This window comes from Lichenostomus cassidix, chromosome 5, assembly GCF_008360975.1.
Source record: "Lichenostomus cassidix isolate B80296 chromosome 5, HeHo_3.0, whole genome shotgun sequence".
In the NCBI taxonomy this organism is placed as follows: domain Eukaryota; kingdom Metazoa; phylum Chordata; class Aves; order Passeriformes; family Meliphagidae; genus Lichenostomus; species Lichenostomus cassidix.
The window spans coordinates 48,804,435-48,830,259 of NC_139486.1; the positions used below are offsets into that span (position 1 = coordinate 48,804,435).

At 39.4% G+C, this 25,825-nt stretch overlaps 2 protein-coding genes across 7 annotated transcripts in view; one reads left to right on the forward strand and one right to left on the reverse strand.

The window, feature by feature from the left end:
• Positions 1-15,625, reverse strand: part of OTOG (otogelin) — a 93,625-nt gene extending 78,000 nt beyond the window's left edge. Inside the window, exons 1-13 of the mRNA XM_085062962.1 lie at positions 15,532-15,625; positions 15,375-15,435; positions 15,223-15,277; positions 13,929-14,019; positions 7,630-7,722; positions 7,251-7,405; positions 6,734-6,852; positions 6,165-6,370; positions 4,463-4,593; positions 3,495-3,601; positions 2,483-2,592; positions 1,559-1,684; positions 297-405 (exon numbers count right to left, since the gene is read on the reverse strand). Of these exons, the coding sequence (XP_084919088.1) occupies positions 297-405; positions 1,559-1,684; positions 2,483-2,592; positions 3,495-3,601; positions 4,463-4,593; positions 6,165-6,370; positions 6,734-6,852; positions 7,251-7,405; positions 7,630-7,722; positions 13,929-14,019; positions 15,223-15,277; positions 15,375-15,435; positions 15,532-15,583 (1,415 nt within the window). The 5' untranslated portion in view covers positions 15,584-15,625. The remainder of the gene's footprint in view (positions 1-296; positions 406-1,558; positions 1,685-2,482; positions 2,593-3,494; positions 3,602-4,462; positions 4,594-6,164; positions 6,371-6,733; positions 6,853-7,250; positions 7,406-7,629; positions 7,723-13,928; positions 14,020-15,222; positions 15,278-15,374; positions 15,436-15,531) is intronic.
• A 2,723-nt stretch (positions 15,626-18,348) lies between these two features.
• USH1C (USH1 protein network component harmonin) overlaps positions 18,349-25,825 on the forward strand; it is a 47,110-nt gene continuing 39,633 nt past the window's right edge. For 4 of the 6 annotated variants that reach the window (XM_085062963.1, XM_085062965.1, XM_085062964.1 and 1 more), the window contains exons 1-4: positions 18,349-18,499; positions 22,386-22,453; positions 24,438-24,581; positions 25,037-25,175. In XM_085062963.1, coding sequence (XP_084919089.1) covers positions 18,464-18,499; positions 22,386-22,453; positions 24,438-24,581; positions 25,037-25,175 — 387 coding nt within the window. In that variant the 5' untranslated portion in view covers positions 18,349-18,463. Of the gene's footprint in view, positions 18,500-22,055; positions 22,125-22,385; positions 22,454-24,437; positions 24,582-25,036; positions 25,176-25,825 lie in introns of those variants that run through there. The other 2 variants (XM_085062966.1, XM_085062968.1) reach the window with 2 other exon arrangements.

Genomic DNA, 25,825 nt, shown 5'->3' on the forward strand with positions numbered 1-25,825 from the left:
TTGTTAAGACTTTGAATTCTAGATTATTTTTATTTGTAAGGAGAGTTTCAAGTGAAAAAGAGCACTACATATTACAGTATTCTCTGCAATCTGTCATTTGCTCTTCTCCTACATTCATGGCTAATTAGTTTATCATTTCCTTAATTGCAAAACATATGGAACAACAGGTTTTGTATGTACAAGGAGTGAGTACTTATCAAGTTTATCCAATTTCTAACCAAAATAGGCCATGAAGAAGCTGTTTCTTTTGATCACTAAAGGATTTGGTCCACAGTGTAAAAAGAAAAATTACTAACCAGTTATTACATTCTTCATAAACCACTGAACCCATTTCAAAGAAACTTCCATGGTAGTCACAAGGACAGTCCATAGGCTTGACACACAATTCATTTTCATATATTAAGCCTAGAGAAAATAAAATAACAAGAAAAAAAGTGAAATGTCCATACAAACAGCTGAAAGAGCATTAACATGTATATTCAAGAACAACACGAATGGTCATATACATGATAATAAAACTCTAGACTATTTGTTAGTCACTTTCATCAAAAAAAGTGCATTTGAATTATATCTCGTAAACTATATTACATGGATCATGTCACTAAATTTCTCGAGATATGCTAAATATAGTGTGAATAACAAATATTTAATACTGTGAGAGGGAGAGGAAATCATACACACACAAAATAACTAACCCAAATATACAAGCCATGCTATTTTGAATACCTTTGTTTATTTTTTAACACATTTACAAATCTTTGCCTCTATGGTCCTTACTTTTCTGTTTTTTTTTTTTTCATTATTACTCTTATTTTCTTATCAAAGAACCAGAAACAAAAAAGGCTTTGCCAACCCCTAAAAGGCAAAATTTATGACAAATACAACTAAACTCCTAAATAATCAGGGTACGTATAAGAGGCAGCACTTGAAGATCCATGGCATAACCCTCTCTGTCCTCTTTTAGATAGAATTCTCTTGCCCAAGAGAAGTCAACAACTCAGGGAAAACTCGATATCAACATCTGTTTTGGTGATGAGGGCAAATTTTTCCTATAGGCCACACTGGTAAATACTTCACTTTCCAGAATCATAAAACAGTCTAAGAACCTCAGTATCAGAACCTGTTTCTGGCTCCATGAATGAGTTTTATTTATGTCATATTTTTGAGCTCTCCCAAGCACCCTAACCAGGAATAAAAATAAAACAAAAAAGCCCCAAGCCACCAAAATTATCCTCCCACCACCAATAAAAACCAAGCAGCAACCACCACAATCAGGGGGGTGGCTGCCCTGCAACAACAGAGCAAACCCCATTTTTCATTCAAGTTGTGTAGCTCTACAGCTAGAATGTGTGCTGAAACCTATTCCTACATTTTATAGGGAGGAAAAGGCTCTTGACAGTTAGGAAAACAAGGTCAGTTATCCACACTCTGTTTGCACTTGGTTTATAATGAGCTCCTGGGAATGCTTTAATCTAGTCAGGTCATACAGAGATGTAAACTTGGGGAGGAATCTGAAAGTTTTCCGGAATCAAAGATGGTTTTGAGAAGCCAAACTCACCCTCTGGACAGTAGCACCCATCAATGCAGTGAAGCTCACTGCCAATGCACTGTGATTGCTGGTGACATGAAACAGGGCAGCAGGTGATGCATTCATTGTAGGTCAAGGGTGCAGCACAGGCAATGACTGAAGAATAGAAACAGGTAGAGGAATGAAAAAGTGTTGTGCTACTGTCACAGGGCTTAAATGGAATGCACATGTTTCTTTCAGGTATTTACTTTCTGGCAAGTCAGCTGAGTACCTGTTCTCCAGATAAATGTCTAAAATAATGGCTTGCATAACACAGAGAATTGATACTTATTTATATATATTCACACACACTCCATTAAAGATGCATTAAGAAGGAATAATCTTAAATTACACTTTCTCAAAGCAGAGCTATTTAGATACTCAGACCATCATCAAAATTGGTCAGAACATCCATTGACAAAGATTTTTGTGAACCACAGGGGAAATCTTCTATCATGGACAACAAAACAGTTTTGGTCCTGTGATCCAGACATGTGAACAAATTAGATTACTTCTTTTAAAACTTACTTTATGTGAATTGTAAGATAAACTCTCATGCAAGTGCAATTTAATTTTTAACACTCGTGACACACATTTTATATATCACAAAGCCATGAAGACTTTGAGAATATTTGGAAGAGTACTTCTGTGAAAATCAAAATGGTTAAGAATCTTAAATAATCACATTGCAATAAGCTTAGTGCTTTAAATAAATTCAGTATAAGTTGCACATTTTAAAGAGAAATTCAACTGTTTTTATGTAGCCTTGAAGTGAGTTTGACTCACTCAATAGCTTCATTAAGAATTATATGAGTTCAAAACTGGAGAAAGGCAAAGAAGTAAAACGATGAAGAGCACACTTTTCAAAATACAATGACCAAAGAGCATTTCCAAGTACAAGAACATCAGCATTACCACACTGCTGGAAGTGCACACGCCATCCATGAAGTGGCTTTCCTGCTTGGGCACATGCTCTGGCATACTCAGTGAGTGCTCGACACCAAGTTGAATTATCAACTGCTGACCTTACACAAACAAAAAGTAACACATTATTTTCTACCTACATTCAAACATACAGTCATAACCTCATGAATGCTTCTGCATTGCATTCAACCACTCTGTTTGAATCTGCTTTAATAATGTCCTAAAGTACTGGGCTGTTGGACTAGGTTAAAAGTCTTAAAAGGGGAAAAAACATTTCTGCCACACTTGGAGAGATCATCAGTATAAATATCAACACATTTGAGACCTGACACAATTTTCCTGAATAAATCCACAAAAGCCAGAAATACAGCAGTATAAAGAGACTTCTATAAATGTCTTGATTTTTACAGAAGGAATAACATCCTGCAGAAAACTCACAAGAAGGAAGTGCAAAATTTCACCAGTGAGCCACCAGAATATAAGAAATGGAAATTATCTCCTGAGCTGCCTTATTTTTTATTTAACTAGTCAAAACTGCTCAGACCAGGAGTATAGCAGGTTCTGAAATGTCAGGGTATGTTCAAATAGTAATCAAATTCCTCTTTTCAATGGATTACCGTACAGCCTGCAGAAGCCAATCTGACTTATTGACTGTGACTTTTCCTTATAGTAAGAAGGCTTTAGAATTGCAGAAAGCACCTAACTAAGGATGTTGCACACTCAGAATCAAAACAGATTACATATTCAAGGGAGATAGATTAACACATTATGAAAATATCTGGGCTTGACTTTGGTCATCCTTACACCAAAGAAAACAGGAACAACTCCACAGCATTCCACAGCAGTAAAACTAGAACAAGTGAGAAAACCAAGATAATAAGACAGCGTTAGATGCAGAAAAAGACACAAATCAGTTCTGTTAACATTTACAATTCATTCTCATGACAGAGTGACCATGGGTGTTTTATAATAGCTTTGGAATTAGCCAAAAGCATTCACTTACATGCAGAGATCGTTTGTGCAGCTTGCCATAAAGGGAAGAGGGCTCACATACTCATGACATTGTTTAAATGGGGGATGTAACAGGATATCACACTGAGCATATGCCCTCTGAAATGAAAGGGATAGCTGTTGTAATGAGGTTTTCAAAAATAAACATAAGCAGAATAAAATAGAATGCTGTGGAAAACCAGAACAGACATGTCTGTGACAAGGAATCACTTTCATCAACTAGAAGCAGTGTTTAGCAACATGTTGCTCTCCATGCCAGAGTTTCCATAACATTGAATCTTTTATCCAAGGTCATACCAGTGGTAGTAAAACATATCCCTTCCCCAAAAAGGGCACAGATAACTTTGCAACTAAGCCAAGATGACCTGAAAAAAGTCTTCATTTTAATTAATTTACACAGTTAAAGGCAACAGAAATAAACCATGTCTGGCATCAGCTTTAGTTTCAAAGCATTTAATTTAAGGGTTATGTCCTGATAATATTAACTAGAAGGAAAAATTACTTCAATGTCATGGAAAAAAGCAACAATAATTCTTTTTTTAAACACTGGCAAACAAACTATGTTCTGGCTCTGGTTTTGCTTCCCTCCTCCTTTCTATCCTTCCTAAGGCAAGGAAGGGGTACTAGTTCTAGAACACTCCCATTTTACAACTTTTTATCCATTTAGCTTCATAGTCAAAACTTCTATTGGTTGCTATGCAGACAGTATAATATTTGAAAAGATCAAGAATTAAATAGAGAAGGAAAGGGGGGGAGTGATTAGAGGACAAGGGAAGATCTGCTGCAGTAAGCATTTTAATTAATGTCTCCAAAAAAGAACTGTGAATATTTCCAGTCTTTTTCAAAGCTTAAATTTGTCAAGATTTGTCAAATTATTCATTGAACATTCAAATTAAGTAGAATTATTGCTCCAATTAGAATCACCAACTATGTCAATAATCCTTTTACGTTGATCCAAACCTGTAGAAATTCATGGCTTTGTGTCAGGCACGGTGGTTCATTGGGAAGAGATTTGTCCCAATCAGGTGTTCCTTGTGGAGGATTTTCCTGCCAGCTCTCTACAAATTCTTTTACATCATCTGTGAGTTTTCCTAGGCAAGATTCACACAGAAACACACAGTGACTTGGAAGAACAAGAGTGTTTCTACAGGATTTTCCAGGGAAACATTTTAATAATCAAAGCACATCAAGAAGACACCTAACCCTTCCTACTACTAAGTGAATCAGCTGAAATCAATCTGGTCCTTTCAAGAAGCAAAAATGTACTTTTGAAAGGAATAACAGAAGTGGGCTTCAGGATTGGCAGAAAGCAGCTTACTCAGGAAATTTGGCAAGGAAGGGCTTTAAAGAAGGACTGTGCCTGCCTTAGTCCATCAATGGAAGAAAGGAAAGAAAAGCTTTAATGAATTGTATATACATAGGTCTATGTTGTTACTTTGTATGAAGTTCTCAAGAGGGGGTCTAAAGGCCAAGAAACATGAGGCATTCCTGGGTCACTGCAATGGTACAAAATTATTGTCTGAATTGGCCAAATACAGGTGTGACTCTTTCCCTTCAGTAGAAATGTCCATACTAGGGTTAAACTAGCTAATCCATCATTTTTATTACCCTTTGTGGTGATGGTGACATTGATTACTGCTTGGGTTATCCAAAAATGCATAGCTTGCCATATCTTAATTACTACTGCTCCCCAAGCTAAGTGGGTAAAGCTCGTGCACAGTGAATTGATTTGGGATATAAATGCATCTTTAAGGGACTAACACACTGAGAAAGATGCAAGAAGAGAGGAAAGTCTCGGGGAAATAATCCTGGTATTAATATAAACAGTTTGATTTCACAAAGCATTCAATGGGGGTAGATGACTGTTAACAGTGCAGGGCTAGTACTTTCTGAAACTGAATGGAATGCATGAACAACAGAGGAAACCACATTTACTCTGAGCTTTCAAGCAATTCTCTACAGAAATATCCTCAAGTTAAAGAGGAGGAGCCAACAGTTGAACAGCCCAAAGCAACGATTTCCAGAAGTTTTTATGGCCTAACTTGAGATACTTTTTAAGGGACCTGATCTTTTTCCTTGTTTATTTTTTTTCTTATTCATTTTATACATGCCTTCCCTCACTATTTACTGAAAGTCAAGACTCTTGGAAGTATCTGAAGTTGACATTGAAGGATCACTGGTTAATCCTGAAAGTGTTAGCATAAATTAAATGCCAGCTCAAACAGGATTTGACAGTTTTCATAGATTTGATTTACTGATTGTTGACTTATTTCCAATAGCAATACTCACACTCCTACAGGCTGGAACATTTCCTAAAAGGGCAGTGAACATTTAAAAACAGATTCTACGTTTCAGGTCCCCAGAAACTGAAGTACAAATACCATTGTAGGTAATTGAGTAAGACAGCTTCAAGATCTTCCCCCCTAGAGCCCTATTTATAGTGAAATTGGTTCTCCTCACTAAATATAATTTAGCAGAAGTATTTCTATATCATATTTTCCACTGCAAAAGATGCCCATCTTAAATTCAATCAGCATTACAACTAAAAACTAAAAGCAAAGTAATATTTATTTCACCTGAAAAAAAAAAAAAAACCCAACCCCAACCAACCAAAAAAACCCACGACATTACACAACAGGAAGTATCTTAAATACTCACTCACCATAACTAGTTTCCAGATCATCCTGCAGGATAGCATTATTATTTCCACACAGTCCGTGGGTTTTGCCCAGGTACTCAGGTGCCATTTTGATGTACACTGCAGATGTGCCATCCCAAGCCAGGGTAAAGGCATACTGGTGCCTGACTAGGAAGTATCCAGCTAGTTTCTGGATGTGTAAGTTTCCAATAACATAAGGTAATTTTACTCTGGAATGACACAGAGCCAAAAATAATATTATGTTAGAAAACATAACCATTAAAAATAACTTACTTGCTGATGTAATGACTTCATACAACTGAAAATCCCTGATGTAAATATTGAATAACTCCATTAATCCAGAAGAATTGCAAATAACAGCAAAAGTTATGGATGCCAATGATTACACTTAATTCTAGATACCAGTAATTTAGGTACCACCTTCCTCAAACACTACTCTGTAAATGGGGAGTAATTATGGTCTGCATGCTTTTTCAAGCTACCAAGAAATAAGTTTACATCTCTGTTATCAAAATTGTACCATGATATTAATTCCAATGTAACTACAGCATTAGAAACATGACTGCAATTACCCAAATCCTTTATAGGTGACTTCACTGCTCATCTTTATCTGGTCATCTCCAGAAAAGAATAAACTAATGGACCTTTTGCAGGCATAAGGAGAAGAATGGCATTCAGGATCATTATTCACCTGCCAAATAAAATGACTAGTGTCAAAGACAAGGGTTTAATAAAATTCTTTGTCATTCACATGTAACACAACTAATACTCCCAAATCTGCACTCAGCATGGGAACAAGAAGTTTGATCCCCCTCTTGTGGAAAAAACGGAGCGGTGTTTTCAGTCACGGAGTGGTCTTTTCACAGCTTTGAGTGAAAAAAGCAAGATTTGGAAGGACACACATCAGTCTTATTCCAGCTGTTTATATTTTATGCTATGGTAACTGGTAACCCACATCACGTCAAAATCACATCTAGATTATATTCTACAACCCCACGCTATCATCTCAAGTTATTTTTAACCCTGAAAATTATTTGCATTAGCATTTTCAACAACAGTTCAAAGGAATGTAGAAGTACCATTCCCTACCTGTATGGAAAAGCTCTGTTCATCTAATTCAGCATGTCTCACAAGGGCATATGTGGATTTCCCAGAAAAGTAATAATAAAGTCCATCAAAAGTTTCAAAATTATACTGGCCCCATGTCCTGCATATATGATCTCTTTCAGCACCTGTGTTATGCACTAACAAAAGGAGAATCACTTGAGACATAGTCCTGGTTCTTTGATACAAACAGTTACTGAGATGGGCAGTGCATTCAGCATGCTGTGAAACATAATGACATAAAAGAAAGAAGATGGAAAATGCTACAGCATGAAGAGAACCTTTAGGCAGAGGGTAGTCATTGTAGCTGTGGGAACCACAAGTGCAATCCCAGAAAACCAGTCGGATTTCAGTCTTTACCCACCTGTCTGACATCTTGGTCCTGTGGCATTAAATCGACTGCAGTTGCACAGCTCTCTGTAGACACACTCACCTCCATTAAAACATGTAAGTGAATCTGTGTAGCAAAAAATAAGACATGTTAAAAATAAATTATGATAATTTTCTTTCTTAAGACCCAGTTATTGCACAGAATGTGACTCTGAGAATGACAGGAGTTGCTAACTTAGCATTAAAGTGTCCTGGACAATCCAACTGGCCCCACAAAGAGGAAAAACACTGTGAAAGCTTCACCTCAAGTTATAAAGCCAGATTAATAAATCTATTGCACATTTAGACAAGCCAAATGAAAATGTCTGTGACATCTGTTAATCTTACATGTTTTTTGTCCCCTAAGCAATGGATAGAGGAAGTGAACAACTACTGCACCATGAAGCAGCCCAGTGCCTATATCCACACACAAGTAACACCCTGTGGAGACACCTGTTCCAATGTCTCATCACCCCCATAGTAACGATTTTCATGTTAATACCTAATCTAAACTTGCTCCCTTTCAATTTCAAGGCATTACTGTTAGGCACTACCATTTCCATTTTCAATCACATAAATACCAAGTAATTATCTGAAGACTTTCAAAATATCCAAAAAATTAATTTTGATTCCTTTGTTTTCTACATGCCCTCTCCCACCCTCCACCCTAAATGGAAAAAAAAAAAAAATAGAGGCCATGCTGAAAATAACAAGGCAGGTGGACAAAGTGAAAGGCAGTGATTCTTTGCCTGCTAGCCCAACTATCCAGCTCTTTTTCCTGCCTGGCCAGCATGAAGTCAATAAAAAATAATGCAAGCACCATGCAGAAAGGTCCCTGCTTACACTGACTGAGCCATCTCATTTACATGCTCACAGGGACCAATCTTGTCAATAATGCAAAGGCCTGTTCCTCCTGTCAGAGAGGCAGACATTGATCTCCTTCATCTTGAGTGTTGTGAGAACTGTGTAACCAGAGCTCTGGTCTCTGTTCTTTGCTTCTCTAACATTATGCCCTGTTGCCTGTCCAGCTACAATAATGTGCAATTAGGCTGCAAGTCATGTTCCTGTGAGCTGTAGAGGAAGTTAGCCCCCTTTTGATGTTTCAGGTTGAATGATTCCACTCTAAGCATGGCTCAGGTAACCTGCTTCAAGCCATGTTTGTTCAGATTGTGCAAACAGTCAGCTGGCCCAGGGACCCTTGCTGTCACTGGGAAGGATCTCCCTGGCTCTCCTTCAGAGACAAAGGGTGTTAGCCAAATCTGAATCAAAAATCAAATTACTCAAATCTGAATCAAAAAATGAGCATTTTCTTCTTTATGAAGTTCTCTTCTGTCTGTGTATATGATTCTAAGAAAATATAATATTAGCTCTTGTATTTGTTTATATCCCTTTTTACATCACTGTAAAGTGTTTTTCCTTACACTGCACAGAACAGCTGTGTGTGCAAACATTAGTTATCCTTAAGCAGGTAATGAGGAATGCAGTATTGTTTCAGATCACATTTACTGCTCCTACTACTGTAAATGTGTCCTACTTCAATCATGAAATTCTGCTCCATTAACACACAAATACTTCCTAAGGTATCCAGAATAAATATACTGTAACAAGGGGTTAATTCTAATCTTTGTCATTAAAGGAACATGAGCTCTCTAAATAACTGAACCATATGATCACACCAAAAGTTTATATCTCCCCTAGAAATGTAAGAAACATTTTAATACTTGCAGAAAGGGCGAAGACATCAATACTAACAGAAAGTTAAAATTAGGGAAAGTTACGGAAGAATATTGTGTCCTTCATTTACCTGAAAATGACACCTATTAAAAACTCAGCTTCTCTCTCCCCTTTGACATTATGCCCGTTGAGTGCACTGGGTTGGAATCCGAAACTGAAAACTGGTGAGACTTTTCTAGCAGAAAATGGTAGACCTAAGTAACATGGTTTGACTCACATAAGTAATTACAGAATTTCTAACCAGTGTTGCCACTACAACCTGCAGATCACCCTGATAACACCACCATTGCTGTGATGAAGCAACCAGCCTCAAATTCCTTCTTTATCAAATTGGATGAAGGCTTGGGATCATCTTGTAACAGAGGTCTGAATTCTTCTATGCTGTTCTCACAGCTTAAATACTCTAACCCCCTGGTAATTACTGAATACGTTGCAGCCCCATGGATAGGGTTATTTCAGTCCCTTGAGCACATGGACCTCCTTTTCAGTTCATACTCCTTTTAAATTCTTCCATAAACAGTAGCAGAACCTCGAGCTCATTATTTATCATAGCCTTTGAAAAAGTGTGACTGTAATCAAGCCTGTTTGAACATCACTGCAAGGGGTTCTGCAGAGCAGTGTCCAAGCTTTGGTCTTCCAATCCAACATGCTCATTAGAAGTAAAAGAAGTAATTTATACAGTGTGGAGCCCTTCAGCATGAAGCGAGATACAGTCACTAAAGAAGCATACTCCTTTTGGAGCATGAGGTGGTTATTGCAAAGAAGTCCTGTCTATGTATTCCACACAAAAGGTAAGATACTAAATCAAAGAGATATCTAAAGTTTTTTCACTTTCATTCAGGAACACATCTGACTACTCAGATTATCATACACATCAACTTTGAAATACTTGATTTTTGCTTTAACTGTCATGTGAATACAGATGCTCGAGCTCAGGTTTGACCTCACCACAATACACCATTATCCCCAGTACACTATTAATTCTTCAAGATTTGTGCCTGATGTGTACCTCCCTATGAGTATTTTTACACAAAACACTAAGTACTTCCTAGCGCTACTATTTTTGCTATTATTTAAAACCCATGAAAAGCAATTAAGCACGAAAAAAATTGCTTAACTAAAAATAGTAGACACAGGTTTCCTTCAGGACATTCATTACTAGATTCACTTGGACAGAAAAGTTTAAGAATGAAAGATTAATTTAGAGATCTGAAGGTGATAAAGTTTTACTTCAGAAAGGTAGATGCAAGATCCAGTCCATGCCCTCAGTCCTTATGCTTCTGCCTATATACCAACTTTGATCCAAATCTTTTCAGAGCTCCAGAGAGGCATTTACAGAAATAGGACAGGAATTATATTTTTCAGTGTTCTTTAAAAGTTACACATTTTAAAATAGCTATGCAAGAGCAGAAGAGTAATTCAGATAAAGAGCCTGAAAGTAATCAAAGTATTACAGTGATTAATTATTATCAACAAATTTTATTCTTGAATGGAAAGGTGAAAAACAAAACAGATCAGGATAAGAACCTGCAAGAATTTTATTTAGACCAAAATCATACATAAATAAAGTAGAAGGCTTGATTAAAAAGGAATACTTAAATTTTTGCTGTCAACATCCTTGAAATTTTGTATTCTGTAACTCTGCACAATTGCCATTGCACACTTTCTCTAGGTGAAAGCTTTCATTGCAATTTTTTAGGTGTTCCTTCGGCTATGGAAATTAATACAAAAAATATTTCTTGCATTATTTTTCACCCTTCAACTTCCTAGTCCTTCAAAGCAGCTGCCTGCAGTGGCACAGGTTTTCCCTGGCATACAGGCTTCAGCAGGATGCAATTCAGCCCAGAGCCAAGTGCCTCATCACATTAGGATGTAAAACTTTCTCCTCTGGGATTCTGATGTGAATGAGTAGGATGAAATTTTAATCCTTCAATTCCAAGAGCCTTCCAGTTAGCTGCATATTTTCTGCCCTGGTACATCACCAGAAATCAGTTCTCAAGCACACATTGTAAGAGACAAGTAACAGTGACTCATGCCTGCTACAGCATTTCAACACAAGAAGATCTGTAGTGTTTAGAATGTCAGAAATTCTCAGCACTAGCTTGATTACCTCAGAAATAATTTGTTTTTCCTGTCTCAGGTTCTTAATATGCTTTAGCTCGGGAGTTTCCTGTGGTTTTTTTTTAACTGTTTGCTGTTTTTTAAAATTTTGCATGAAAAGGATTTGTGTGGAAGGAAGCTAAAAGTTTAACAGCTATGTAAACTACATTTTAACTTCTTCAATTATTCTGATAGGACATTTCAACTCCTATGTTCCCTGGCTACAAGAAATTAACAGAACTTGTCTCTTGGCATTTGCCTGTGCTATACCAACCTTTTTGTTCCACTGACAGATAAGACACGACATCACTTTCTGATTCTGAGTTACAGAATGCAAGAAAGAATGGTATTGCATTAAGAGTTGACTGTAGTAGAACAAAATATAAGTTCATTATAATCACAGTTTTATAATTATTTTAAAGAATCATTTTCTTAGAGACACTGCTAAAGTAGAGAAAGCAGCTGACAGCCTACCTTGCTCTTTTGGTTAGGGCTTTTTTGTCATTGATTTAGGCTTGTATTTGTTCAGGTTTTTTTAAACAAAAAGGGTTTGTTATCTCATATATCCCCAGATGTTTGCAAATCACACTCCATGGGCAGAGCTATAGCAGCTTGCATCTCTCTTTAAATTCGAGAAACCAAAAAAAAAAAACTATTTTTCTAAGTATTTAGAGCACTGTACAAAACAGATGAAGGTATTCTTTTGGTTTGGTTTGTTTTTTTTTTAATGTGTCTTCCACACACAGACAACAACAGATTCCATTTGCCACACACTTTACTGGAATTTAAAAAGCAAACTTCCAAGCCTGTGTTCCACTGTTTAAAAGATTATAATAACACTGATTTCATTTGCCTTCAAGTATAGGCAATCATTAATTTTTAAGGCATGTCTTCAACAACACGGTCTTTCCAAAACAAGTACATCAGAAATGGAAAACCCATATGGACTATTTTTGCCTCATAGAGATCCAAATTAGAAAGAAAACAAAAAGGTTGTGCTATTACATCTACAGAGAACAATAAAACCTAATTCTTGCTGTCACAACTACGTCCTCCTTTAGAAGCTCAGCCATGTGACGAAGTAGCATGAGACATTTGCAAACATTTTGTTCTCCCTCATTCTAAACTTGTTCTTCCATTTCTTAAATATTGGGCCTATTTAAGAGGCAATAAACTTGCACATAAACCCTTGAGAAAAGCCCTTTAATAGAAATCTTGCAAATGGTTTAAGAGCATGGTTTTTATTGCACACTTGAAAAGTAACACAATGTATCTTAGAAGCTTTTTTCCAGATCTGAAACAAAAAATGAAATCCACTAGTCCCATAAAAGAAATTTTCACTAGGCAAAAACTAAACCCAGGGAAACAAACAATTATTGTGACAAATTTCTCAGCATGACCTATCTTCTCTTTTTGAGCTACTTTAATTAGTTTTTTAAAAATGAAATTTAAAAAAAAATATTATAACTTGGTCAATAACATGGTGCAACCCTCAAAAACAGAGGAATTTTTATTAGTGTAGAGTTTCTAAAGCAATTTTATCATACACAATATATCGATGATTTTTTCATATACTGGAGAGATTCATAGGTAATAGTTTTTATTTGAGCAATATTATGCTTCTCTAAACTTTAGTACGGTTCTTCCACATTCAGCTACACACTTCTCAAAAGCTTCTGAAGACAGCATATATTAAAGACATCTTTTGCAGATGACACAACCCTAATCACAATTTATCAGAGTCCATTCCACACATCAGTCTTGCTTTTTGCACTATAAAGCTACGGGATGCAGACGCAGGCTATCCAATGCAATCAGGCTGACTGAAGAGAAACCAGAGGGTTTGTATCACAGACTAAAATTACTTTGAATTATTTTGCCTCATGCTTCTCCTTTGTACAAGGTGAGCATGACATTGATTAATGACAAGCATTAACCCTTTTGCAGAGTTAACACAGAGAATCTCTACCCTTCAGCAAGATATTTTAAGCCCATCCACTTCACTTCTGAAATTAAGATGAATCAAAAAACAAAGATGCACATTCCCCAAGCAAACGCCCACCCAAACCTTATCCTGCTAACACATAGATTGTACACACAAAAAGCATCTGTAGATTACCTCAGCAAAAACAAGCAAAAAACCTCCAAGCATAGAAGAGGAAATAGACACACAATTTAATGGCATCTAGACAACAATACACATCTTTAGGTATATCACACTACAAGAGCAGATTTTCCTTCTGAAAGCTCTTTATTACAAAAACTGCTGTTAGGGACAGTCTTTCTAACGACAAAAATTTTACACTTCTGTTGACCTTTGAGACCAATCCCAGTAGAGCCTCCTTAACATGAAGGCCTGTATTATCTATTTTAGGAATTTTTTCATCCTAAGAATGATTAAACAATGCAGAAAATAAGGGACAAGAGAAGTCACTTTACGTAGAAACATAAATAACTTACTGGATGGTTCACATTTCATACTGTGAATTCTCCTGTTCCGAGACAAGGACATTGTTGTAGGTGAAGTGTTATAAACTGCCACTCCAGACTCCTTTCAGAAAGAACAAAGAAATCAGCAGCTGTAACCCAGACACTTAAAAATCTCTTCAGTCTGTCAGTAAATATATCATTTTTAGTAAGCTCATTGTTTCATATTGGCTTACTACAAAGCTCCCGAAAAAGCTCATCCTAAAGTAAAAAGTTCACTCTACTCAAGACTCCAATATTTTTTTTTCTTTTTCCTTCCTCCTAAGTGTATTTCTTACCAATTTCTCCTCAGTAGGCTAGCCCAGAAAGAAACAAAAAAAAATGTATTACCCTATCTTGAATTCTTGGTGGGACAACCTGAATTCATGAGCATTTGCTATTATTGGTGGTTGATTGGGTTACCTGCTTGCAGTTATGTGACATTTTTTCTTTGCTGAGCTTTTCCCAGAACGGGCAGGGAGAAAGCAGAAAGAAAGGTGACTCCCTCTAAGGAGCCACAAACAAGGACTACAAAGCAATCTTTCCTTTTCCCACCCTCAAACAAGGGAATGGGAATCACACACCCTAATTACATTTCAGCAACGTGCCATGAGCGACACAGTCGAGTTGCCAAGATAAACCACATCCAAAAACCTGAGTGCCGAGCTGTAGTGACCTGATACTGCCAGCTCGTTTACCTCCACTGAGAGGCAAAAAGGCTCCCACAAAGTGATTGTTGCTGATGAGCCAGACCTCAGCTTTTCCTCAAGCAAGGATGCTTTGCACAACACATAACTTCTTGAACAAGCTGAAGCTCTAGACAGAGTCATAAAATTGTCTCTTGTTGCTTAAAGGCTAAACTTTCATTCAGGACTGACACTCCTCGTGGCTAGGAAAAATACACGTTCCAGGGCAAGTCCTGAAGAACCACCAAGGGTAGAACAGCCACCAGAAATACTGATGGCATCCCAGCAATATACAGGTACACTCAGGCAAGGTGCGAAGAGCACTTTATCCTGCCGACAACCAGAACACCCATCCCTCCGTCCTGCCCCGCCAGCCCTCTCAGAGGGATCTGTCTCCCCGGGCGGCGGCGCTGGGAAGCCTGGCACCCCCCAAGGTCATGAGCCTCATGAGCCCTAGCGGCAATGCGGCGGATGCTCTCTCTCTTCCCGGCGTCTGCCCTACTGGAAGCCGCCCATCCCATGGCGCGCTGTCCCCAAGCAGGTGCCGTGCTGCCCGGCCCAGCGCTGCCCGCCGCCCCACCGGAGGCCGGGCCGCGCCTCACCTGCTCGGCCGTGCCGAGGCTGCCCCTGCCCCGGGGTCCCGCGGTGCTGCCTCGCCTGAGAGGGGAGAAAAAGCAGAGTTAGCCCGGCGCAGGCAGCGCACACAGCACACACCCCCGGGGAAGGAGCCCGCTGTGCCCCGGCCGGCTCTCACCTGGCGAGCGGCAGGTCCCCGTCGGCCAGGAGCTGCGCCCGGGCACGCCACGGAGACAGGGCTGGAAGGCAAAGGCGGCAGGTCAGCGATGGCCAGGACTGCCCTGTCCGCCCTCCCGCACCAACCCACGCCGTTCCCCGGCCGGCGGGACACTCACCCGAGGGCAGCCAGGCGCACAGCAGCGCCCCGAGGAGGAGCCGGGTCTCCATGCGGGCGGCAGCGGCTTCCCACGGAGCTCCAGCCGCTACCTGCGCCCCAGGCTCATCCCGCCCTCCCGGGCGGGGCGGCAGGGGAGTTTATCCGCACCCGCCCCCGCCCCCGGCCCGGCCCTGCCCCGGCACCCACCCCGGACACCGCCCCTCGCCGGACAGCGGGCTCCGGCCCCGGGCCGGCCGCTCCCCGCTACCGCCTCTGCTGCCCTGGCCGTGCCGTGCCGGGCGCTGATTTCTTCTCGCTTCCACATCTCGGCCCTTCGGGGCTCTGGGAGGCCGGTGCCCCGGCAGCAGCAGCCGGGGCGGTTCTGAGCACCGCTGCAAGGCCAGCGGAGCCGGGGCTGTTCCCGCAGCTCCAGGGGACGAGCGCGGTGCGGAGCTCCTGCTCCTGCTGGGAAGGGCAAATCTTGTCCGTGCTCAGCACGGAGCATTGGCCCCGCTGAAACAGGTGTCAGGGCTTGAATAATGACAAGCATAAGACGCACACTGAACGTGTGTGGATGGTTTCCAGAGCTTCTGATAACTTATTATTGTTATAAATTCACACTCTGGATCTCCCTGTGGAGCCTTTTCCATGTTTATTCCTCTTATTTTTTCTTTCTTTTTTTCATCCCTTGTGGTTAATATTGCTTCTTTCCACTAGGTTTCTTCCCTTTTCTCTCCTCCTGTCATTGTTACCTTTCCTCTGTTATTTTCCCTTTCCCATCTGCTGCTGTCTCTCTCCCCATCATTCTTCAGGTTTGCATATCTTATAACAGAAGCTTTAGAAGCTGCCCATACCAGGTGAGAAACTGTCTCAGATAAAAAGGGGCCTTTTCTGACTGCTTTGGGAAGTCTGTTAACAGTAAGTCATTAAAAAGATCTCTTTTCTGCCTTTGTAATTTGTCCCCGTGGATTGTGTTTCTTGTGTTTCATTTCTAATGAAATGATGGAAAACTAGTGATGTTTTCACCGAGAATTCTGTTCCCTCCTGTAAGTGTTGGAGGGACAATGTGCATGAGAGAAAAGAATGTGAGAAATAAAAAATACACTTTAACTTTGGTACAGCCTTTTCCCAATAACCCCAAACAGATTTTTAGAATTATGTGCTAGCCTCAGCCTATAGCAGAGCCCATCTGCTCTGAGTGCAGCATGTGCTTGGCTCGGGTGCACTTTCTCTGATCAAGGTTACATTAATGGAAGTAGAGAAAGTAGATAAAAGCAATAGGAATCAGGTTACACAACACACACCTTAATGCACTTCTTTGCCTACTAAATGAGCTGCCCACATTATTCATTTTCCCTTAATGCCACAAGTAGCAAACAAGAATTGAAGCTAATTTAGAGCCAATTTACACGCAATTTTTCTTCCTAGAAAAGATTTCATTATCTAAAAATACTAAACAGTCATAATTGTACCATCTTTTAATGTGGTGGATTTGAAGCAATGAAAACTGCAGAACCATCTCAGAAACTTACCGTTCATCAAAATTCCAGTTTTGGAATATGAGTTAGCTTTGTGGATTTGTTCGCTTTGTATTTATGCAGAGTATTGCACAGAAATTCATGTAACAGCAGACTATCAGCCTACCAAGTGTGTCATCCCTTCCATGCTGTGTCATTTACATGATGATTCAGAGCAGTTTACACATCACCAAGTGAAGTTAATTTCACAATTGTTTACTACTTCGAGGAGTTTCTGACTCCTGGGAAGTTTATCTGTATTATAAAAACCAGATGTTTTCTTTCAAATATACATAACTTGGAGCTTGTAAAAGATCTATTCCGGTAAAGCCTTCTAGAAGTGATTGATAGATGTCAATGATTGTTATAGTCTATATGTAAATTTAAAGGTGACATACATGGTTTTTAACGTGTGCTTTAAATTTTTTGTGTCTCTTTCTTTCTCTTTGCAAATATAATGCAGTTTTGTTTTATTCTGCATGTGCATGGAAGAAGTTCTATATCTGTGTGTTTAACACTTGGAGAGAATAGCTTTTTGATATTGTGTGGTACTGGAACTTAGGTAAAAGTGACATATATTAATAGTTGAAATTTTAAAAGAAAATTGTTTTCTGAAAACATTTGTATTTGTTTGTTTGCAGGCTTAAAATCCATTCCTCTCTCATCCCCGACACCTGATAAAAGAAATGGGTAGTGTACACACAGTTGTAGTGTTCCAATACAGCAAAACCATCTTCTGAAAGGAGTAAGGGTAGTTTCTAAAGGAGCTGGTGTGGCGTACAAAAGTTATCCCACAGAAATAACAAAACAGAACCCAGGGTGATTTGGCCCTGGGATTTTTATTTATTTTTTTTTAAATCACTCCTTTATATGTATTCATACAAATTTCCATTCTGTTGGAAGGAGGAGCGGGTAAGCTATTTGTGCTTAAGCAAGTCCTGCTCTCTCTAGAGTTATGTTGTTAAAGATGATTCAGCTTGGAGGCTGAGACTTAGGTTTGCAGGCATCTTCCACTTGCTACCCTCCTGTACGGAAAGTGGGAGAAGAACCAGCTCCAGACAAAATAGTATGAAAGAGAGTAGCCTGAAATAGTTTCCTTTTCAGGTGCTCCGAGCCTGATTCTTCTGCAGTTACTCACAACAGCCATGTCAGAGGCTTTATTTGTAAGCAGCTCCTCGTGGGAAAAGCTGGGGGAAGGAATACTTAGCTAGTGAAGGATGTGTGTTAATTTTCCTCTTCCTTTCTCCGCCGTTTCGGCCTCCAGCAAGGCAAGCCGGGGGTCGCAGGGAGGGTATAGATGCCCGGCTGTCCATGCCCAGCGGTGTCGGGAGCGCTGGAGGCGGCGGCGGGCGCACCTCCCACCGCCCCGGGGCGCGGCCTCGCCGGCGCAGCCTCCCCGCGCAGCGCCGCGCAGCGCAGCTCCGCACCCGCGCCATGGAGCGCCGCGTCGCCCGCGAGTTCCGGCACAAGGTGAGCGGCGGGGACAGCCGGGGACACCTCCCCGGCAGCACGGGAGCTCCCCCCGGCCCGGCCGGGCACGGCTGTGCCCCAGCGAGCCGCGGGGAAGGAAGGAAGGGAGAGCTCGGGACTTTGCACTGCCCTGCCGGTGGCGCGGGCGGCAGCCGCCTGGGAGGGGGTGGGTGTTAAAACTCTTAAAAACAGCGGGAGAGAAGAGGAAGAACGTTCCCCAGCGCACGGGCTTTTTCAGGGCTCAAAGCAATTTATTTTTGTTGGACGGCCCGTGCCCGCCGGTGCCGCTCGGGGCACTACTAACACTAATATTGAGCCCAGGCGCTGGCAGTGCCCGCTGAGCCCTGCGAGCGCCCAGCCGCGGCTCTGCCCGCTGCGCTTCCACCTTAGCATTCCGGGAGCGATTGTGCGGGTGCGCTCATGTGCGAACGGCTTGATACATGCGGCGGCTCGGGCTGCCCGGCACTGCCCTTCTCTCCTTTACCCGGGTAAATAAGTGCTCAGCAGAGCGCAAAATTGTGTGAGCGAAGGGAGCTCTGACAGCACTAATTAAGGAAAGGAGGAGGAAAATAGTTTACATGTGTAAAAGATGTTTTTGCGAAGCCACTTAGGACTCTCTCAGGCTGAAGTTTTCTGTAGTATTTTGCGGGGTTTTGTTTTGTTTTTGTAGGAGGTTGTGGTTGATTTGGTTTGGCATTTTTTTTGTCAGCTAGGACACACCATTTCTGCAAAGTAATGTAATGCTCTGTAGAAATATCTGTCACCTGGTAATAAACGCAATAACTAAGGGATTGTTAGGATGAAGCAGAGGGACTGCAAAAAAAAAAAAATCTCATATGCCAAACTAGAGTTCAAAAACATTAAGGATATTCCTGGGTGTTCCAGAGTGATGACTGTAGCCATCTAGCACATTATTTCTGCCTTGCTCCCTATTACTGTATAACTCCACAGGGGGTTGTGCAACATATCTGTTAAGACTCTGGTTTCTAGGTGGATGGTTACTGTCTTGAACTTTGAACCCTCTTCCTTTCGTTGCTGCTATAATTCATAAATCATTCAAGCCCCACCCCTGATAACGTAAGGTGGATTGTCAGTGGTGCTGTAAACAGCTGGGATGCAGATACAAGTGACAACTTTATCTGAGTTAGAAGACATTTGAACAGGTCTTTTCTTTAAATTATTTTGAATCATCCTGCTTTTAGTAACCTCTGTGGCATCCACAGTTCTGGATGCTTAATTTTTCTGTGACATACCAGTGAAGATACTCAACTGCAGAATCTAAATTTCCTTAATTGCCACTTTCTTTATTTTCTCTTTTCTTAGTTTCTTTTTTCTTTTTAATCGAAGCAATTTTAATCAGTTTCCCTATCAACCAGGCAGCAATGCATAATATGCAATATGTGCAAATACATTGATCAGTTCTTCATTTCCTTCAATAGTTCTTCAAAATCTGTGTATCTTAAATAGGACTTCATACTGTTACTTGAAACCTGACAGACTGGGCTAGTGCTAACATAGTGCATTATTGTCCTCTGAACTTCTTCCACACCAAAAAGAGCTTTTTCCTCCCCACAGTTTCTATTCTACTGAATAAACTTAGGTAGATCTCTTGACAGATCTTTTTTTTCTTTTTTTCTTTTGTGTGTGTAAGTGCAGATTTTGTGATGACTTCTTATTAATTTCTGTGAAGAACAGTGCAATGTATGTAGTGAGAAATATAGCATTAGCAACTCTTTATATTCTAGAATTGTAAATGATGCAACTACCTTGAAGACTCTCTAAATAATCACAGAAGGGTTGAGGGTGGAAGGGACACTTGGAGGTGATCTGCCCAAACTCCCCATGCTCAGGGCTGCCAAGAGCAGCTTATCCAGATGGTTTTTCTTTACTATCCTTGGTTTAAAAGGTGTGAAATCACCTATCCCATGACTCTACAGTTGTTTTCTTGAGAAATTGATACTAAAATACTTCCATGATCCAAGTTACACTATGTCACCACTGATTTTTAAAATTTATTTTCTTTTTTAAATTTTTTTTTCTAAAGATAGTGGGGGGGGGCAAGATATTTTGGAATTTATGAAATTAGAGTCAGCTTTTAAAAGCTGATGATTAGCCCAGGTAAAGCATATGTCTACAGTAATGCCAAGGAGTTAAAGAATTAGGAAAATGGCTAGAGATGCAGGTGGCTATGATGCAGTGAAAATTGGTGAAATAGAGGGCAGCAGGAGGAGAATGACCCATTAGTAGGGATGGCCCATGAAAATAAACCCAGCTGTAGCATTCTGAGTACATGAGAAGTCGTTTGGGTGTCAGTTTTCATCAGGGGATAAGGAAGTTGCTGATGCAGGATGAGACGTGCAGGAGTCAAAGAGGAAGACTGAATGTTTTGTGATGAGAAATAGCAGAATTTAGATGTAGCCCTCCATTTTCTGAGAGGAAGTGAGGATGTATCCACCAACTAGCGTATCAGGAGGAAAACAGAATGTTGTTACTCTTTGCATTCTCTGTCAGAAGAAGAGGTGATGGTTTTGCCCTTTGCTGTGTAGGGTTGATGCACTTAAACATTTAGTGTTCTTTGTGGGACACTGCTCCCACAGTATCTTAGCTAGCACTGGGGATTGAGTTCTGTATACCAGAACCAAACTGATTTCTATGTTGTGTTTTACCTGTCAAGGAAGTGAAAAAGGGATGCTGGAATTAGTTTTACATGTATTGCCTTGCTTTGAGTATGTACAATGTATCAGTGCAGTTTTGGTTGCAAACGTTTTATTTCGTTTTAAGGCAGACTTTATCCTCTGTGTTTTAAAATTCACTGTGAATAAATTGGTTTACTCACTGGTATTACTGTAAAGCAATCTTGACCTGCATGTAGCTTTTTGGCCTTTAGGTGTTTTGAAAGTGTCTTTTTCCAGAGGAGACAAGTAACAAGAAACCACCTGTATGCGAAGTCTTGCCAGCTTTAGAGAGCCGAAAGGTTCAAGTAATAGAAAACCACTGGTATGTGAAGTCTTGCTGGCTTTAGAGAGCCAAGTGGGACAAAAGGAATATGAAGAATGTATTTAGTTTAGAACATAATACAAACCATTGCCAACCTAGAAAGAAAGGGCCTTTCTTTAAGTATTCAAATTGCTTCTCAGTCTTCACGTCACAGTAATGTTACCCTTTAGGTCAGATGTAAATTATTTTCCTAAACATAGGGCTTGTGCAGATGTAAAACTAATGTGATGTGACCCCTCACTGCAAGTAAGATTAGTGGGGGTCTCACTATCACTGAATATAAATTGAACTCCTCATGTAAGAATTGGAGTTTGGTTTTCTTTTGCTTTAATTTACTGTAATTATCCAAGAGCAGGCATAGTAATATGATACTGGTTTAGGTAAAGGTACTATTAGTGGGGGAGGAAAGAATAACTAGCAAGTTCTATCAGTTAAGAGCTGGAGCAAAGAGGAACAGCAGTGTAGCAGTTTGCATAATGTTATAAGTGAGCTCCTGAAATCGGTGGTTTGGAGGACAGGACATAGATTATATCAGTGTGGTGGTTTTATCTGTGACAGCATGTGCTACATTAATGAGTGGCCAAAAAGGTTTCTGAAGACATTTATTCAACAGTATAGTGATTATCAGGTAAGACAAATGTGATGTTACTGTAATAATACCACTACTGAGGGGAAATCTAGCACCTTGTCTAATTGTTGTAATACTAATTTTAGAAAGTCTTGTTGTAAGTGTGACATTTTGAGGTAATGCTCTGTTGCAAAAACATGTTTCTCTTTAAAAAAAAATCATTTTCCTTGGTGAAATCTTTGCTCTGTGGTCTGAGAATCTGTGAAAATCTCTTATGTTCAACATTTGTGGCTCTTGCAGATAATGTCTTTTGGTTTTCAGGTCAATCTGTTAATTGACAATGAAGCGGAGAAGGATTACCTTTATGACGTGCTGCGGATGTACCACCAGTAAGATCTAGCCTTATATATGTTTGTGTAGAATTTTGCTAGTATTTATAAATTTGAAGAATTAATATTCAAGAGTTTGAAGATTTAGTATTCAAGATTCTTTGAAGTCTTTCTATATGCTACTAGAAAAGTAGGTGAAATGAGAGGTTTTCATCCTGTTTAATGAAATCTTGTGGTTTCACAGCATAACCTGCTGGCAAAGAAGGAGCATGTCTGTAATCACTTACAAAGTTACTTTGGTTTTATGACTTGGAAGTTTTGTAAAAGAATTCAGTGGATTCATATTTAGGAGTGTGTGGGGGAAACTCCTGCATGATAAAACTGTTCTTAGGAAACAGGAAGAGAGTATTAATAAAATTCCTTAACATTTCCAAATAATGCTTATTTATTTATTTGATACAGATGTTTTCATTGACATCGCTTTTCAAGGATTTTTTGTGAACTTTTCAGATAAAAGTTTTGCAGCTGTTCTTCAGAAAGCTGGCAAAATTTAGTCTTGGAATCTGTTTGGCATGTTTAATGACTCTGGCTTACTACAACACAATGGTAAAAAATTGGTAAGGCGATAGGCCTATTACCAGTCCTTTTGCTGAACTGATTTAAACCACAGTTGCCTCAGACTTCTATGATCAGAAATGATATCAGCTCTGATCCATTGTTGTTCAAAGAAGATGAGAATATATTTTCCACTAATCATAGATGGCTCTGATGGACATTGTTTCCATTCATGTTGTAATTAAAAGCATCTCAGCTGAGTGAAATGTAGACGTTTCCATCTGCTGTTTGCACTGAGCTATAGTTATGGGGGTATTCAGCTGCATATCTGATTCAGTTTCACTCTGGTCTGTCTAATTGCTTTTCCATTCATAAAGACTGTTGTTTGGAAAGCCAATTGATTCAGTAGGTCTGAATTATTTAAAATCTTCTTGCAGTTACAAAATTAACAATGCATATAGCAACTTTTCTTCATTTGCCAAGACTGGGCAATGACTTGAGCAAAATTTTCAGTATCTCTGTGAACACATATTGATGTATCACTTCCTGAGAGTATGTTATGAAATATCCCAGGGCAAAAATACGTGCAATTGCTGTTGTAGTTAACACTTAATGTCACTGTGAATAGCATTTCCAGAAATATTTGACCTCTAATCCCATATAGGTATTCCTAATCTGTATTTTTACTTCCCAAGCCTCAGAAATACTGCATGCCAGGAAATTTAAATTAAAATAAAGGGAATAACAAATAATACAGAGTAATTTTAACTGGATATTGTATAGGAGTAGCTCCACTGAACTGTAGATAGCTGTTCCTCCACTCTTGCAGCTGTACAACAAAGTTTATTTTGTAGACCTGTAACTGTCTCAGTGCTGACAATTTCAAGAAGACCACTCAGCATAGCTCTCATGAAATAATTGTTCACAGCAATTTAACTTCCTTAGGTTTTGTTTATTAGTTGGTCACCATTCAAATTTGATTTTGAACAGAAATCGGAGCTTAAACCAAATCTTTGTTCTAGTTGCTGAATATTGTGATTTTTTTCCTGAATTGAAACAATTTGTCAGTCCTCTAGGTTCAGGAAAGGAAGGAGTGTGTAGCCTAGATTTACATACAAGGATCCCTAACCAGTAAGGAAACAAAAATCCAGTAGGCAGGTTTGCCTAATCTGGAAAATTATTTCCAAATGGTTCCATAAATCTTGTGGATGTTCTGCGAATGAAATTAGAGATGTCATCTATAAATGTGATGTGCATGACCTAAAAAGATAAAATGAATGTATAGAAGAATTAGGATATTTTGTGTACAGAAGGTTTGCTTTCTTAGAGGCTATTTTGCTTTTGTCAAACCAATACCTGCATAAATATCTTTTTTGGTAGCTTGAAAGGACATGCAGATATTGAACCCACATGTACAACAATTTCTGGAATGAAGCTTTTTGTTGGTGTGTTGATTACCTGTGCTTGTTTTGTCGCTGTGTTTTTGCAGGTCAATGAATCTCCCAGTGCTCGTGGGGGACCTAAAACTCGTGATTAATGAGCCAAGCAGGTTGCCTCTGTTCGATGCCATCCGCCCACTCATCCCGTTAAAACACCAGGTGGAATACGATCAGCTTACACCCAAACGATCACGGTAAGAGGCTGCAGAATACACAAAAAAAAATGCAGCAAACTTAAATACACGCAGGAAATACCAAGTTTCTCGGTAAATTCAGAGTAAAATATTGTTTGTCTGTGTAGAGCTGGGCATAGTTATTTTGCTACATTTGCAAGAAGTACAGGTACCTGAAATTGTTTGTCAAGTAGTTTAATCTAGTAAAAGCAGGGTAAAGAAGTCAAAACCAATCTTTTCTCATTTTCTTGCATTTAATAATTTAAAAAATCCTCATAGCTCTAACCCTCTTAAAGCAGCTTCAGTGATTGCAAATGTCTTTTCATATGAATAAACTTGATGGCTTAACACATATCCATCCAAACTTGTCAACTTGCCTAATTTATAAGAGAAAAATAATGTCTGAATTCCATATGAGATATAATTGACACAAGGTGTTATGCAGCTGAACACTCGAGTATTTTCTATTTTTGCAGAAAGCTGAAAGAGGTGAGATTGGATCGTTTAAATCCTGAAGGGCTTGGAATAAGTGTAAGAGGTGGAGTGGAATTCAGCTGTGGCCTCTTCATCTCCCAGTTAGTTAAAGGAGGGCAGGCAGACAATGCTGGACTTCAGGTAAGAAAATTATATTCATGTAATGTTAGGGGCTAAAGATTGTTCTTTAACATCTAGGAACTGCTTTTGCTAAGCTGCTTTTGATCTTTGTCTCCTGACAAAATTCCTAAGATATGTAAGTCAATGCCATAGTAAACATCATACCCGTGGTGAATCAAGTATTAAAACTGCCCACTTCACCATTTTTAATGAAATACAAACCTTTTCTTTTCCCTTTTTGGGATATGATAGTTTTTGAAGATTACAGATTTTTCTGGAATGTTTATACTTCATGAGTAGCAACAGTCATATGTGAGCAGATGGAAAGATCTCTAGACTCTCAAAGGGTATTGTAAATTGCCAAGTTCTGATTAAATGTGGAAGAGAGCATATAAATACTTAAAGTGTTAATTCAACCTTGCACAGATATAATTTGTGTAACAAAATGTTTACTTGAACTTCATGTAAAAATTGGGAGGGTTGGTTTATGTAATAAAAGAGAGGACATATTTTTAACTATTCCTGGTGTCCTCTGTACTACATAGAATTGTACTTTCTGTGATTGAATTTTATATAAATGAATTTGCCAACAAGGTTGGCAAAAATAATTATGTATGGAAACACTGCAGTACTTACGCAATTTGCATTAATGAAGTTTTGGGTGTTTGGTT